The sequence below is a fragment of the Eumetopias jubatus genome, unplaced genomic scaffold (assembly GCF_037043125.1).
Source record: "Eumetopias jubatus isolate StellerSeaLion01/CBP00866 unplaced genomic scaffold, mEumJub1_p1.0 scaffold_8, whole genome shotgun sequence".
Classification (NCBI taxonomy): domain Eukaryota; kingdom Metazoa; phylum Chordata; class Mammalia; order Carnivora; family Otariidae; genus Eumetopias; species Eumetopias jubatus.
The window spans coordinates 16,240,321-16,258,701 of record NW_028274814.1 but is presented as its reverse complement, the minus strand read 5'-3'; the positions used below and the strand labels follow the sequence as shown (position 1 = coordinate 16,258,701).

Sequence of the window (18,381 nt, the reverse complement as noted above, 5' to 3'; positions counted from 1 at the left end):
ATTCTTTGCCAGAATTGATAACATGAAATAAGAAGAAATAGCAGTACATGCGGTTCAGTGTCAGTTGAGGGGTTAGGGATCAGAGGCTCAGGGTGCAGACTCTAAGGCTAGACTGCTAGTGTGTGAGTCCCCATTCCAATTTTGTTGATTTTTTCAAAGAACCAATTTTCATTAATTTTCTGTATTATTTTTTTATTCTTTATTTTGCTTCTCTCTGCTCTCATCTTGATTATTTTCTTCCTTCCGTTAACTTCAGGTTTAATTTGTTCTTTTCCTTCTAGTTCCTTAACTTGTAAAGTTAGGTCATAGATTCGAGATCTTTCTTGTTCTTAAGGTAAGCATTAACGGCTATAAATTCTCTCCTTAGCCCTGCTTTTGCTGCAGCGCCCAGGTTTTGGGTTTTGGGTTTTTGTTTTCATTCAAATCTAATTTCCCTTGTGATTTAATGATGATACATTTGTTGGTCAAGAGTGTGTTGCTTAATTTCCACAAATTTGTGAATTTCCAGTTTTATTTCTGTTACTGATTTCTTAACTCCATCCCACTGTGGATGGAGAAACTTCTTTGTATGATATCTATTTTTTACACCTGTTGAGACTTAATTTGTGGCCTAACATATGGTCTACCCTAAAAGGTCTTCCATGCACACTTGAGAAGAATGTGTATGTTGTCATTGGGTAGAATGTTCTGTATATGTCTGTTCAATCTAGTTGGTTTATTGTGCTAAGTCCTCTTTCTTTACTTACCTTCAGTCTGGTTGTTCTTTCCAATATTGAAAGTGGGATATTGAAATTTCCAACTATTATTACAGAAACGTCTGTTTCTCCCTTCAGTTCCGTCAGTTTTTGCTTCATATTTTTTGATGGTTTGTCATTAGCTACGTAAATGTTTATAATTGTTATATCTTCTTACTGTATTGAAACCTTTTATTAATACTTGATGTGCTTCTTTGTTTCATAACCTTTTGGATTGAAAATCTATTTAGTCTGACATTAGTATAGTTACCTCTGCTGTCTTTTAGTTACTATTTGCATGGAATATATTTTTTTATACTTTCACTTACAATATTTGTATCTGAAGTTAGTATCGTATAGACAGCATATAGTTGGATCATGTGTTTTTATTCTTTCTGACATTCTGTGTCTTTTGATTGGAGACTTTAATCCATTTAAATGTAAAACAATTACTGATAAGGGGGGGTTTAATTCCAACATTTTTGCTATTTGTTTCTATGTGCCTCTGGCATTACTGTCTTCTTTCGTGTTTAGTTGATTTTTTTGTAGGGAACGTTTAAATTCCTTGGCTTCTGTGCTCGCTCTCTCTCTCTCTAATAAATAAATAAACAGGGGCGCCTGGGTGGCTCAGTCAGTTAAATGTCCAACTCTTGATTTTGGCTCAGGTCAGATTGCAGGGTAGTGAGAACGAGCCCCGCATCAGGCTCCATGTTCAGTGTGGAGTCTGCTTGAGATTCTCTCTCTCCCTCTCCCCCCTCTACTCTCTCGTTCTCTCTCAAATAAATGAATGAATGAATAAATAAATAAATAAATATCCCTTGCCTTTTGTCTGGATTATAGCTATTTTCTTTCTTGTTATCTTAGGGATTCTCTCTTTGACTTTGTCTTTCAGAAGTTTGGTTATAATGCATCTTGGTGTGGGTCTTTTTGACTTCATCTTACTGGAGTTCCTTGAGCTTTTTGGATGTTTGTATTCATGTCTTTCATTAAATCTGGGACGTTTTTGGCCATTATTTCTTAAAATATTCTCTCTGCCCCTCTCTCGGTCCCTCCTTCCTGGACTCCTGCAGTGTGCATGTTGATCTACTTGATGGCCCCTTGGCTCTTTTTCTTTCCGTCCCTCAAAGTCAATGATTTCCACTGTCCTGTCTTCCAAGTCCACTGGTTCTTTGTTCTGCCTGCTCAAATCTGCCTTTGAATCCCTCTCGTGAATTTTTCATTTCAGTTATTGTATTTTTCAGCTCCAGAATTTCTTTTTGCTTTCTTTTTAGGTTTTCTATCTCTGTATTGATATTTCCATCTTGTTCACACATTGTTTTCTTGACTCTCTCCCCATCTTCTTTTGATTCTTTGAGCATCTTCAAGACAGTTGTTTTAAACTCTATTGTACTGCCATCAGTTCTTTTTCAGGAACAGTTTCTGTTGATTTTTTTTTCCTTTGAATGAGCCATACTTTCCTGTTTCTTTGCATATTTTGTGAATTTTTGTTAAAAACTGGACATTTGAATCTAATAATGTGGTAACTCCAGAAATCAGATTCTCCCCCTGCCCTTCCCCAGGGCTTGCTGCTTTTTGATATTATTTTTGTTATTGTTGATTGTCTTCTTTGTTGTTGTTGTTGTTGCTGCTGCTGCATACTGTCTCTATGCTGAGGATCAGCCTGAGGTATAATCTTAATGTCTTTTCAGTTCTTTTCTGAGCCATTTTCTGGGCATATGCATACTGTCTCATTTTCCCCCATACATGCAGTTGTTTTTGAATGTCCTAGTCTTTACTGTCTAGCTCCCAAAAGTGGAAAAAGAGAAAAATGAAGTGGGGGAGGGTGAAAAGAGCCCTGGCTGTTTAAATCCCTTGGAAGTTACTTCAGCCAGAGGGGGAAAGGGCTTGCAACAATGGAGGAAGGTACGAGAAACCAATGGCTCCATCTTTGTGCCTCTGTGATGAGAAGCACCAATCAGTGGTCAGAACACAGATCCCTGATCTCTGGAGGACAGGGTACTTTTTGCCTGCCCTGGTTCCTGCAGGCTACTTCAGGAACATATGTGCAGCTGCCTGCCACACGACTGAGGGGTGGAGGATGGGTAGCCACTATTATGCTAAGAGTTGACATTGACTGAAATTAACCACAATTTACAGTACAAGCCTTTCTCCTGAAAGTTGCAAGCCTTTGACAGAGTCCAAAGTGCCAAGATAGTTGTCAGACACATTCTGCCAGTGCAATTGTTGTCTACATAGGGAGACAGATTCCTGATACTTCATACTCTTCCTTCTTCCCAGAACCCTCTCTGTGAGTGAATTTTTATAGAATGAATTACTGTTTAAATTGTATATTTTTTCAATAATGAATTTTAGTTATGTAAGGGAAAGCTTTAGGATATTGAGCTTTATTAGATTTGGAGAAGAATTACCAAACACCAACTATGGGTCTCAAGCAGATAATAAACAAACAATAACAACAAAAAATGTAAAAGATGGGCTGCAAAAATTGGGAAGTCATGTTTCTTTGCTTTATCTGGAATTCTGTTATTTCACATTGACCGCACATTCTGAGAGGCAGTCATGTTTGCTTTTTATTAGCAAAAATCTAAAATAAGAGAAATAAATAAGTGTTTTTTAAATAAGGTTCAACAGACAAAAATAATGTTTAAAACAAAGATGCAAATTAGTAATGAAAAGATTAGGAATCACTGCTGTAGAACTTTTATGAATATTAAGTAATTTTCTAATGGTTCAAAAATATCAATCATAGTATGCACATAAACATGGTTACCTGCTGCACATAATTTAAGATCTTTAAATACCTGAGTAGTCATCGAAGATTGAAGAATTTTAGAACAAGAGAAGACTTTAGAGATTACCTTTGTTTGGTTGACTGACTTTGGGTTGGATAATTATTACTTTAGAAATCTAATTTCTTTTTCCTGATTCTCTGAAAATGCGTATTACAGTGGAAAACGTCTCAGTAAAAGTCAGACCAAATGATATTGGTTTGTGGCATAGTGGAATATTTTGATATGCTATGTGTTCTCTTCAGATGGTGATAAAACTATTTGAGGGTCATTTAGCATCCATCTGTTACTCTTTTAAAGAGCATTTCAGTTTAAAACAGATTTTGAAAAGTAGCCTTTGAACTCATGCATAGACTTTCTGAAAATGCCTATCTCGTCCACCAAAAGAAGCATTATACTCTTCAATATATAATTTCCAGAAGAAAATGAGAGAGGAACTTTCAAACAGTAATCAATTTTTCCATAGGTAAAAGTACGAGTGGTTTAATGAGAAAAATCAAAGCTAAATTTATTATATAGTTAATTAGAGTTTTAGATTTCCCATAGTACTTTTAGAATAAAGGCTGTTAATTTTGTTTATTGAACTATAAATTAAAACACAATTACAAAGTATTTTTAATCATTAATAGCATGGAATTTTCATTGCCCAAATGAAGAGTATCTAACTTCTAAAATTGGTGTCATGGAAAGGAAGAGTTGTACAGAAAGTAAAAGAAAAAACTCTAATGGTACTTTATTAAAACTATAAACATCCCCTGTAATGAAAATGCAAACCTAAAAGCACACACATGAATGTTCTGACAGCTGTGCTGTTCTTTCAGCTTCTACAGATGACAGTGCAGCCGAGAAGAAAGGGGGCACCCTTCATGCTGGCCTCATTGTTGGAATTCTCATCCTGGTCCTCATTATAGTAGCAGCCATTCTCGTGACCGTCTATATGTATCATCATCCAACGTCAGCAGCCAGCATTTTCTTTATTGAGGTAAGTATCAGGCATAACACATGAAAACCATGCTGATTGATGAACTCTGTACATTTGCTAACACCACCTGTATTTAATATTCAGCACATGACTTCTGCATTTTGCAGTTGCAAGCAGGCGGGTTTCACACATGCATGCACACACACACGCACATATTGGTAGATTGCTTTCATATTTTCATTTATCTCAGGAGCTTTTAAAGAAATAAGCTATCTTGCCTTTTGCAGATCTAAAGAAAAATAGAAACCATCACGTTTTTGTCCTGTTAGACCAAATGTGTTAACCAGCTGTTCACCTGATCATAGAAGGGAAGTTCACCATGTGCTGGAGGCTTCAGGACTTGGCTTAAATATATTGATCAGTAAATACTAATTGAGTATTGGCTGGATTCATAACACAATATGGTGGGCCTGCTTTCAAGATGCTCACAAACCATTTAGGGAAAATATAGCTTTCACTACAAAATAACAATAAGCTATAACAGGTGTAACAAGATAATGGTATGTGCCATCACCATTTTGTGTAATGTGTGTATATTTATATGTTTACATATGAAGGTGCATGCACATATGCACACACACACACACACACACACACACACTCAGCCACAAAGGGAACACTGTGCTGAGTTGGTGTTCTGTTTTCATATACAGAATGGAGATTTAGTGCCAGTTCCCAAGAACAATCAGGTAGGAAGATCAAGGGCTGTGCTTAAGGGTCCAAAGCCAAGCCCTGATGTCCAGAAGGCCTGAAATTCGGATGCCGGTAGTGCAGTGAATAAAGTTCTTGTCACATTCTGTGCCCCAGACAGTTGGAATTCCTGGGACCTTCATGTGTACAGCTTTCATTCCAACATCTTAATGGGGCTACTGCTCTTCCAACCCCAAATAAATAGTAAAGCGATGGAGGAAATCTTCCCCCTTAGAGTTTCAAACCCAAAAATTTGAAATCCTTTCCAATTCATTGGGTGATGTACGAAAAGGTCACTTAGAATTTTGTTCACGTGTTGAGTGAGAAATTATAACAAATTTTAAACTACAGGATTATCTTTGTCCCATATAATAGGGAGAGATGAGTGTTAATCAACTAAATAATTGCTCAAAAATCCTATATGGTTCTCAGCTGTCTGTAGAATAACGTGCAGTCTCCTTAGGTCAGCATTCAAGGCCTTGGCCTTTAGATCTTGTCCATCATTTTGATCTTTATGCCATGCATCTTCCACCTGGAGATAATAATACCATCAAATTTCACTTTTTACTCTTCTCTATACACACTCCAAATTTTCCATGCCACTAAGACTTTGCTCATTCTGTTTCCTCCACCAACAAAGCCCTCCCCTTCCACCCCAGTTCTTGAGTTCAGGATCCGAACAGCCTTTGATGCCATGTGCCCTATAAGCTTCCCTGAACCATCTCTGTCTGGACAGCTAGACATAATCTCTCTTCCTCCTCAGAAATTCTATCCATCATGATTTACCTGTGTCTTTCTATGGCATTTACCTTTCCGTTTCACATTAGAATTAACTATGTATATGATTTATTCCCCCCTACTGACTTAAAAGTTCCTTAAGATTAGGATTAAAACAAAGTTTCCTTCAAATAAGAGGTATTCCATCAGTATTTTCCGGGGAAAAAAAATCCTTTGACCATTTTGCACTTCCGTTAAAATTTTACATATGATGTATTCCGGAAATGGCATCCCCATTTAAAATCATAATAATTATGACATTATCAAGCATTTCATTTAGCTGGAAAGCTGTTTTTAAGTTTTGCTCATATGTTTGCTTTTCATGGAAGAAAGTAGGAAACTTTCTTGAGTCATGAATGCGTGCTTCAGACAGCTGACAAGTGACAAGCTGCAAAGCTTCAGTGACTAACCAGACATCAGCCTGCTGCTATAACCCCTCACTTACTGAAGGCCTAAAATGCACTGTGCAGTCTATTTTCTGACATTGTAAAAAAGAAGATACTGTGAAATATCTGATGGTGATGGAATTGTCAAGTTGCACAGTGCAGAGGACCTAGTTCACATCAGTGCATAGCAATCCCTGTGTAAATACAGATTGAGACTGAAGAACAGTGAAAGGGTTTTTTGGTTTTTGTTTTCTGTGGGGGCTTTTTGGACATTCATCTTAGAGATAATTTCTTTCTATGCCCTCATAACACAAAGGAAGAGACTGAAGCTCAGAGTGGTGGAATGATTTCTCCAAAGTCAAAGGGCCATAGTCATAGGAAGAACTCTCTTGTCTTTTCACACTCAAGTAAGCAGAATCATTCCGCAGGTTCCTGAGCTTTTCTTCCCTTTGCCTTTTTCCTTCCCATTAGGTTGACTGCCAATTTCTGCATAAATCACTTCCTCTTTGACACCCTGCTTGCTGTCCCCATGCAGCTCACAGTGGCTGGTCAGCAGGTGATTTTTGAAGATGATAATCATAGCTTTACTATTATTAAAGCTGACCCATGTTGACAACTTCAAAACACAGACCCTTCATGACTTAACAGTTACTGACATGCTAGACTGGAAGGTTTTAAATTACTAGTTAAATTAGAGTCATTGGTGCATAAAGAGATTGAATTTACCAATATTGTGTAAATTGCTTTTCATGTTCCTCATTATACTGCTATCTGCTTTTTAAGTGAAATTGATGTGCCTTCTCCCATTATGAAAACAATACCTGGGCACCTGGGTGGCTCAGTCATTAAGTGTCTGCCTTCGGCTCAGGTCATGGTCTCAGGGTCCTGAGATCGAGCCCCACATTGGGCTCCCTGCTCCGCGGGAGGCCTGCTTCTCCCTCTCCCACTCCCCCTGCTTGTGTTCCTGCTCTCGCTGTCTCTGTCTCTGTCAAATAAATAAATAAAATCTTTAAAAAAAAATACCTGTTCATTATAGAAAATTTGCAGACATGTAAAGAAGAAAAAGGAGAGGTCATCTTTATAGTGCCAACGTGCAGAAACAGTCACTATTACTATTTTTAATTTTTTTCTGCTGGAATTTTTATATGCAGAATTTGGTGTATTCCCACTTTAGTTAACTGTGATTTGACTGAAATTCAAACTGTTATTTTTTTAAATAACATTTTCCATTTGTAAACATTTTGATAGCTGTATACTATTCCATTCAGTGTTCATTCAGTAGCTTTTACTGATTGCCTCTTATGCTGTCAAGTGGTATTCAGGAAGCACTGAGGGCCTAACATTGCCTAGAAGTAAAAAAGAGCCTTATTGTACCCAATTTGACTATGTATTAGGTTCCTATTGCTGCTGTAACAAATTACCACAAACCTAGGAGCTTAAAATAACACATGCTTATTATCTTACAGGTTTGGAAGTGAGAAGTCCAGAATTAGTCTCACTGGGCTCATTAGTCTCACTGGAGGTCAGAAGTCTAGAATTAGTCAAGGTGTCAGCAAAGCTATTTCCTTCTAGAGGTTTCAGGAGAAGTTGTTGACCATTTTCAGCTGCTAGAAGCTGCATGCATTTCTTGACTCCTGGCCCCTTCTAATCATTCCAACCTCTGCTGTCATCACATCTTCTACTACCAACTCTAAACCCCTCTGCCTCCTTCTTGTAAGGCCCCTTGTGATTACATCAAGTTCATTTGCATAATCCAGGACAATCTCCCCATCTCAAACTCCTTAATTTAATCCCATCTACAAAGTTCATTTTCCCATAGAAGGTAGCATTGACAGATTTTGGCTATTAGGACATGGACATCTTTGGAAGGTTATCATTCTACCAGCCACAAACTACATCAAATATAAGGTGCATCACACACTACCCATTAAACTGTGACAGGCCCTTGACCTATAAAACATTCCAATTTTTGTGATATTAAAATGTTACCCAGTGTGTATCTTATGTGTTTTTCATAATGAAGTCCAGATTGCATCTAATGCTCGTAGGACTTAGTCCCTGTGCTACACTGTGTATACTGTGATGAAATTTAATGACTTTTCCCTTGAGTGTATAGACCAGAGTTCATGCAACCAATCTCGTATTGTGGAGCATTGGGGCTCTTCCTTTTTCTTGTTCTTGTTTTTGCTATTATAATTGTCCTGTTATGACAATAATAATGGTAATAGTGAGCATTTTTTAAATTCACTAGTGGAAGTGATTTACACTTATTACCTCATTTAATCCTCATAAAGACCCTACGGTAAATGAAGATTATCTCCATATCAAAGATGATGAAACCGAGGCACAGCGTTTAAGTAACTTGCTCAACATCATGCATTTAGCCTAGTGGTGGAGTCAGAATTGAGCCCTGGCTTAACCACTGGGCCATGCTGCCTCTCTGTGTGTAAAGGAGCTTTCCTCATGCACTGTGTAAAAATATTCGAGGATATAGATTATGGCCTTAGAATAGATTCTCAAAAGTAGAATCAAGGGCTCCTGGGTGGCTCAGATGGTTAAGCGTCTGCCTTCGGCTCAGGTCATGATCCCAGGGTCCTGGGATCAAGCCCCACATCAGGCTCCCTGCTAGGTGGGGAGCCTGCTTCTCCCTCTGCCTCTCTCTCTCTCTGACTCTCATGAATAAATAAATAAAACATTTAAAAAAAAAAAGTAGAATCAAAAGAAGGAAATAAGCCATTTGATGGCACTGAAATATTGCCAAAATCATTGTCCAGAGTTGTACACCAATTTATGCAGCTACTGTTGCTCTTGTCTCTTTTTAGTGAAGGTAATGACAGTGGCTGTTAATCTATGTGTTTTGTTCTTGCAGAAAATATACACCAGTTATTGTACATTTCATGGACACAAACTCTCTCCCTCATACAAAGTGCTTAAATGGGCTTTAGCTATTTTTTTAAGATTTTATTTATTTATTTGAGAGAGAGAAAGCACAAGCAGGGTGTGGGGGGAGCAGCAGAGAGAGAGAGAGAAGCACACTCCCCACTGAGCAGGGAGCCTGACTTGGGGCTTGACCCCAGGACCCTGGGATCATGACCTGAGCCAAAGGCAGCTGCTCAACTGACTGAGCCACGCAGGTGCCCCTGGCCTTTAGCTTTTAAATGCCATGTTTGTAGGGGGAGAAAATGGATAAAATGGGAATTAAAATCTAGAAATACATCCTTATATGGAATGCTAAGTGAATGTGACAAAAGGCAATAAAATAACTAAAATGAAGAGAAAAGTACACGAGAGTCAAGAGTCCTTGTGATAAAGCAGGTCAGCACCTTCTATATTGTGCAGTTAAGCAATAATTAATTTGTTCATATCCCATGTCATCATATACAGGATCAGGTATAAGAGTTTCATTCTCCTAAGACATTCAGTCTTTACTCAGTCTGGGAGAATAGTCTGTTTTTCAGGAACTTATCTTCTGTTCTTCCATCATCCTCTTCACATTTTGCCCTGAACATTTTCTTTAACTTTTTGCTAGATGATTTTCCTCTTTTGTTTACCTGACTGACTTTTCTCATTAATTTTCTTTTTTCTTATTTTATTATGTTATGTTAATCACCATACATCATTACTTTTGATGTAGTGTTCCATGATTCATTGTTTGCATATAACACCCAGTGCTCCATTCAATATGTGCCCGCTTTAATACCCATCACCAGGCTAACCCATCCCCCCACCCCCATCCCCTAGAACCTTCAGTTTGTTTCTCAGAGTCCACAGTCTCTCATGGTTCGTCTCCCCCTCCGATCTCTCCCCCTTCATTTTTCCCTTCCTACTATCTTCTTCTTTTTTTTAACATATAATGTATTATTTGTATCAGAGGTACAGGTCTGTGATTCAACAGTCTTACACAATTCACAGCGCTCACCATAGCACATACCCTCCCCAATGTCCCATCACCCAGCCACCCCATCCATCCCACCTTCCACCACTGCAGAAACCCTCAGTTTGTTTCCTGAGATTAAGAATTCCTCATATCAGTGAGATCATATGATACATGTCTTTCTTTGATTGACTTATTTCACTCAGCATAATACCCTCCAGTTCCATCCACGTTGTTGCAAATGGCAAGATTTCATTCCTTTTGATGGCTGCATGATATTCCATTGTGTGTGTGTATACATATATATATATATATATATACACATCTTCTTTATCCATTCATCTGTCAATGGACATGTCGGCTCTTTCCATAGTTTGGCTATTGTGAACATTGCTATTATAAACATTGGACTGCACGTACCCCTTCGGATCCCTACATTTGTATCTTTGGGGTAAATACCCAGTAGTGCAATTGCTGGCTCATAGGGTAGCTCTATTTTCAACTTTTTGAGGAACCTCCATACTGTTTTCCAGAGTGGCTGCACCAGCCTGCATTCCCACCAACAGTGTAGGAGGGTTTCCCTTTCTCCGCATCCCCGCCAACATCTGTCATTTCCTAACTTGTTAATGTTAGCCATTCTGACTGGTGTGAGGTGGTATCTCATTGAGGTTTTGATTTGGACTTCCCTGATGCTGAGCAATGTTACACTTTTTCATGTGTCTGTTGGCCATTTAGATGTCTTCTTTGGAAAAATGTCTGTTCATGTCTTCTGCCCATTTCTTGATTGGATCATTTGTTCCTTGGGTGTTGAGTCTGATAAGTTCTTTATAGATTTTGGATATTAGCCCTTTATCTGATATGTCATTTGCAAATATCTTCCCCCATTCTGTCGGTTGTCTTTTGGTTTTGCGGACTGTTTCTTTTGCTGTGCAAAAGCTTTTCATATGAAAACACAACTGTTCAAAATCTTTGGGATGCAGCAAAGCAGTCCTAAGAGGAGAATATATAGCAATACAAGCCTTCCTCAAAAAACAAGAAAGGTCTCAAATACACAACCTAACCCTACACCTAAATAAGCTGGAGAAAGAATAGCAAATAAAGCCTAAACCCATCAGGAGAAGAGAAATAATAAAGATCAGAGCAGAAGTCAATGAAATAGAAACCAAAAGAACAGTAGAACAGATCAATGAAACTAGGAGCTGGTTCTTTGAAAGAATTAACAAGATTGATAAACCCCTGGCCAGACTTATCAAAAAGAAAAGAGAACTGACCCACATAAATAAAATCATGAATGAAAGAGGAGAGATCACAACCAACACCAAAGAAATACAAACAATTATAAGAACATATTATGAGCAGCTATATGGCAGCAAATTAGAGAAATTGGAAGAAATGGATGCATTCCTAGAGATGTATAAACTACCAAAACTGAACCAGGAAGAAATAGAAAACCTGAGCAGACCTATAACCACTAAGGAAATTGAAGCAGTCATCAAAAATCTCCCAACAAACAAGAGCCCAGGGCCAGATGGCTTCCCAGGGGAATTCTACCAAACATTTCATATTCTTCTAAAACTATTCCAAAAAATAGAAATGGAAGGAAAACTTCCAAACTCATTTTATGAGGCCACCATTACCTTGATCCCCAAACCAGAAAAAGACCCCATCAAAAAAAAGAATTACAGACCAATATCCCTGAAGAACATGGATGCAAAAATTCTCACCAAAATACTAGCCAATAGGATCCAACAGTACATTAAAAGGATTATTCACCACGACCAAATGGGATTTATTCCTGGGCTGCAAGGTTGGTTCAACATCTGCAAATCAATCAACGTGACACAATACATTAATAAAAGAAAGAACAAGAACCATATGATCCTCTCAATAGATGCAGAAAAAGCATTTGACAAAGTACAGCATCCTTTCTTGATCAAAACTCTTCAGAGTATAGGCATAGAGGGTACATACCTCAATATCATAAAAGCCATCTATGAAAAACCCACAGCGAATATCATTCTCAGTGGGGAAAACTGAGAGCTTTCCCCCTAAGGTCAGGGACACGGCAGGGATGTCCACTCTCACCACTGCTATTCAACATAGTACTATAAGTCCTAGCCACAGCAATCAGACAACAAAAGAAATAAAAAACATGAGAATCGGCAAAGAAGAAGTCAAACTCTCAGTCTTTGCAGATGATATGATACTTTATGTGGAAAACCCAAAAGACTCCACCCCAAAACTGCTAGAACTCATACAGGATCAGTAAAGTGGCAGGATATAAAATCAATGCACAGAAATCAGTGGCATTCCTATACACCAACAACAAGACAGAAGAAAGAGAAATTAAGGAGTCGATCCCATTTACAATTGCACCCAAAACCATAAAATACCTAGGAATAAATCTAACTAAAGAGGCAAAGGATCTGTACTCAGAAAACTAGAAAATACTCATGAAAGAAATTGAGGAAGACACAAAGAAATGGAAAAACGTTCCATGCTCATGGATTGGAAGAACAAATACTGTTAAGATGTCAATGCTACCTAGAGCAATCTACACATTCAGTGCAATCCCTATCTAAATACCATCCACCTTTTTCAAAGAAATGGAACAAATAATCCTAAAATTTGTATGGAACCAGAAAAGAACCCAAATAGCCAGAAGAGTGTTGAAAAAGAAAAGCAAAGCTGGTGGCATCACAATTCCGGACTTCAAGTTCTATTACAAAGCTGTCATCATCAAGACAGTATGGTACTGGCACAAAGACAGACACATAGATCAATGGAACAGAATCGAGAGCCCAGAAATGGACCCTCAACTCTATGGTCAACTCATCTTTGACAAAGCAGGAAAGAATGTCCAATGGAAAAAAGACAGTCTCTTCAACAAATGGTGTTGGGAAAATTGGACACCCACATGCAGAAGAGTGAAACTGGACCATTTCCTTACACCACACACAAAAAATAGACTCAAAATGGTTGAAAGACCTAAGTGTTAGACAAGAGTCCATCAAAATCCTAAAGGAGAACACAGGCAGCAACCTCTTCGACCTCAGCCGCAGCAACTTCTTCCTAGAAACATTGCCAAAGGCAAGGGAAGCAAGGGCAAAAATGAACTATTGGGACTTTTCTCATTAATTTTCAAAAAGACACCTGATTTTGACCAAAATCTATCATATGACACAAGAACACTAACATACTTTAAAATCTTTTTTAAAATAAGGCTTATTACTTGAAACAAAATAGGAGAGAACAAATATTCAAATAATCACAAGCACCTTAATTTTTAATAGATTTTAATAAAACTACTATCTCTTTGGAAGAATTTAATATGCCTTAGATTCTATATTAATGTTTGCTGAACATTTCTAGGCATAGATTCATAAATTTCATTGTTGCATGTTACAGAGAACAATGTTTACACTGTTACTATCACATATCACAATTTAAGATTTTTAACTAAAATGTATAAAATATAATCTAACTGAAGGTCAAGAAAATAGTATTATAAAGTGCTAATCACATGAAAAAGAATCCCCATGAAAGGATTCTATGTGGACTATAAACAAAATGCTTTAGACTAGTAATCTTAATGAAAGAATTTATGTTGAATACTGCCCTTGATTTTTCTTAGTAGTTTAAACAATGGCTGGTATTTAGACATTTATATCCAGATTTGAATGTTCTCTATTAATAAAAATTAAGATAAACAGATAAGACCCTAATGATAAAGGTGATCAATACCTTGGAAAGTAGATTCTATGAGTAAGATATTAAAGTTTTTTTGTGAAGCAAAAACTTAGAGTACTTCTTTATGTTACCGATGCTGTAAAGTAGTACTGAGCACATCCTCACAGAGAAAGAAATCAGGACAAAGGGCTCATTTAAGATGATAGAGAAGAAAGCAAAAATTATAGGCACAATGCCCCTCATGTCTCACGAGGACACTGAGATAATGCACAGGCAACGGGGTTTGCCTTTATATAGGATATAGTTCTTACCCTGAGGATTAGAGAAAAGACAGGGTATAGAGCTGATCTGTCAATGTGGTAGCCACTAGCCCTATGTGGCTATCGAGCACTTGAAATGTGATTTGTCTGGAATGCGTTGTATGTAAAATACCCACCAGTTTTGAAGTTTCAAGGAAAGAATGTATAATAGCTCATTAATAATTTCTGTATTAATTACATGTTAAAATGAAAATATCTTGGGTATATTGGGTTAAATAAAATATATTATTAAAATTAATTTGGGGGGCGGTCCAAGATACCAGCTCAGGAAGATCCTGAACTCACCTCCTCCCATGGACACACTGAATCCACAGCTACTCACTGAACAATTCCCTATGAAAAAGACCTGAAAAACCATGGAACAGCTCCTTCACAACAAATGATAAAAGGGCCATATGGAAACAGGCAGGCACAGAGAGTCAGTCTCACCAAAACCCCACCCCCAGCGTGGCAACTCACAGTCAGGAGGGATCTCACAAATCCAGAGCTTCTCCCTGAGGAGCAAGGGGTTTCTGCCGCATATCACGCACCCCAATCCTTGGGACCTGCACCACAAAGATGAACTCCTAAAACATCTGTCTTTGAAAAACAATGGGGCTGCCATCCAAGAGACCCAAAAGTCTGTAGGGAACTAAGATACTGATCTTAAAGGGCTCACTCACAGACTTATCACACCAAGATCCACCACAGAAGAAGCAATTTGAAAAGCACCTAAACTATATGTGAAGGAGATTCATTTGTTAATCTCAAAGCATCTGCTGAAGGCAAAAGAGCCTTTGAGACTCTCTCCAGAAATGGTGGTGCTGGTAAGCACCATTTTTGCACTCTCCCAATACCTTTTTAGTGCTGGTAGGGACACACAGTCCCTGCACTGTCTCACTCCCCTGCTAAAGCACGCAGGCATGCCCCAGGCCTGTGCTCTCCCACTGCCTCGCTAAAGCCAGTAAGCATGCCCCACCCTTGCACTCTCCCATGAAGCCTCAATAAATAACTGGAAAAATCACGAGTATGTGAATATTAAACAAGATCTACTGAACAACCAAGGGGGCAATGGAGAAATCAAAGGTGAAATCGAAAAATATTTGAGACAAATGAAAATGGAAGTACAATATTCTAAAATCTATGGGATGCAGCAAAGTGGTTCTAAGAGGAAAATTCTCAGTTCATAGTGAAACAAGCCTAACTCAAGAAACAAGAAAAATCTCAAACAATCTACCTTTACACCTAAAGGAACTAGAAAAAGAAAAACAAACAGAGCCTAAAGTTAGTAGAAGGGAGGAAATAACAACAATAAGAGCATGGATATAAAGTAGAAACTAAAAAGACAGAAGAAAAGATCAATAAGCTGGTACTTTTGAAAAGATAAATAGATTTGACAAAACTTTAGCTAGACTTATCAAAAAAAAAGAGAGAGAGGGTTCAAATAAATCAGAAATAAAAGAGAAGTTATGACTGATACCACAGAAATAAAAAGGATCATAAGACACTACTCTGAACAATTATACACCAGCTTAGAAGTGTGGATAAATTCCTGGAAGTATACAATCCTCAAAGACTGAATCATGAAGAAATAGACAATCTGAATAGACCAATTACTAGTAAGAAGATTGAATCAGTAATCAAAAATCTCACAAAAAACAAAAGTCCAGGATAAGACAACTTCGTTGGTAAATTCTACTAAATATTTTAAGATTTAATATATATCCTTCTTAAACTCTTGCAAAAAATTGAAGAGAGGGAATGCTTCCAAACTCATTTACAAGGCTAGCATTACCCTGATACCAAAAGCAGACAAAGACAGCACAAAAAAAGAAAATCCCAGGCCAATACTCCAGTGAACATTGATGCGAAAATCCTCAATAACATAGTAGCAAACCAAATTCAACAATACATTAAAACAATCATACACCATGATAAAGTGGGATTTGTTCCAGAGATATAAGGATGGTTCAACATTTGCAAATCAATCAACATTATATACCACATTAACAAAACGAAGGAAAAAACCATACCATCTCAAGAGATGCAGAAAAAGTATTTGACCAGATTCAACATCTGTTTATGATAAAAACTCTCAAAAAAGTGGCTATAGAGGGAACATACTTCAACATAATAAAGGCCATATATGACAAGCCCATAGTTAACATCATATTCAACATGAAAAGATAAAAGCTTTTCATCTAAGATGAGGAACAAGAGAAGGATGTCCATTCTTGCCACTTTCATTCAACATAGTATTGAAAATCCTAGCCATAGCAATTAGGCAAGAAAAAGAAATAAGAGGCATACATACTGGAAAGGAAGAAGTAAAATGGTCACTAGTTGTGGATGACATGATCTTATATATAGAAAACGCTAAAGTTTCCACCAAAAAACTATTAGAGATAATAAACAAATTATCTATATTATAATAAAAATTAAAGTTGTAGGATACCAAATCAATATGCAAATATATGTTGTGTTTGTATACACTAACAACAACTCTTAGAAAGGGAAATTAAGAAGACAGTCCCATTTATAATTGCATCAGAATTCATAAAATTCCTAAGAATAAATTTAACCAATGAGATGAAAGACCTATATGCTAATAATTATAAGATATTGATGAAAAAATTGAAGACATAAATGGATAAATATCCTGCACTTTTGGATTAGGAGAATTAATGATTTTATTAAAAAGTCCATATTACTTAAAACAATCTAGAGATTTGAAGCAATCCCTATGTGATGTCAATTCTAAGGTATTTTTCACAGAAATAAAACAAACAATCCTAAAATTTGTATGGAATAGCAAAAGACCCTGAATAGCCAAAGCAATCTTTTTTTTTTTAAGGTTTTATTTATTTATTTGACAGAGAGAGACACAGCGAGAGAGGGAACACAAGCAGGGGAAGTGGGAAAGGGAGAAGCAGGCTTCCCACAGAGCAGGGAGCCCATTGTGGGACTCAATCCCAGGACCCTGGGATCATGACCTGAGCTGAAGGCAGACACTTAACGACTGAGCCACCCAGGCACCCCTAGCCGAAGCAATCTTGAGAGAGAAGAACAAACCTGGAGGCCTCATGTTCCCTGGTTTGAAATGATATTACATAGCCATAGTAATCAAACACTATGGTATTGGCATAAAAACAGACACAAAGATCAATGGAACAGAATAGAGAGCCAAGAAAAGTTAAACTCATGCATATGTAGTCAATTAATTTACATCAAAAGAGGCAAAAATATACAATGGCAAAAGGACAGTCTCTTCAATAGATGGTTTTGAGAAAACTGGACAACCACATACAAAAGAATAAAACTAGACTACTGTCTTACAATACACAAAAAATTAACGCAAAATAAAGACTTGAATGTAAGACCTAAAACCATAAAATTTGTAGAAGAAAACAGGTGGTAGGCTCCTTGATAGCAGTTGGTGATGATTTTTTGAAACTGACCCCAAAAACAAAGGCAATAAAAACAAAAATAAACAAGTGGGACTACATCAAACTAAAAAGCTTCTGCACACCAAAGGAAGCCATCAACAAAATGAAAAGACAACCTCTTGTGAATGGGAGAAGAATATTTGCAAATCATATATCCATTAAGGGGTTAATATCCAAAATATGTAGAGCTCATACAATCCAATAGCAAGACCAAAAACAAATAATCTGATTAATAAATGAGCAGAGGATCTGAATAGACGTTTTTCCAAAGAAACCATGTGGATGGCCAACAGGCACCGGAAAAGATGCTCATCATTACTAATTAGGGAAATGTGAATCAAAACCACAATGAGATATCACCGCATACTTGTCAGAATGGCTATTATCAAAAAAGACAATAAATAACAGATATTGGCCAGGATGTGGAGAAAAGAGAACCCTTGTGTGCTGTTGGTGGGAAGGTAAATTGGTGCAACGGCTGTGGAAATTCCTCAAAAAATTAAAAATTGAACTACCATATTATCCAGCAATTCTACTTCTGGGTATTTATCCAAAGAAAATGAAAATACTGATTTGAAAAGATATATGCATCCCTACATTCATTGCAGCAGCATTTTTAATAGCCAAGATACAGAAATAATCTAAGTGTCCACTGATGGATGAATGGATAAGGAGGAATTGTGTGTATATATATGTATACGTATATATGCACAA

General features: G+C 37.3%; 1 protein-coding gene across 1 annotated transcript in view; it reads left to right on the top strand.

Moving 5' to 3' along the window:
- Positions 1 to 18,381, top strand: part of PLXDC2 (plexin domain containing 2) — a 468,788-nt gene that overhangs the window by 416,637 nt on the left and 33,770 nt on the right. The window contains exon 13 of the mRNA XM_028114162.2: positions 4,345 to 4,505. Coding sequence (XP_027969963.1) covers positions 4,345 to 4,505 — 161 coding nt within the window. The remainder of the gene's footprint in view (positions 1 to 4,344; positions 4,506 to 18,381) is intronic.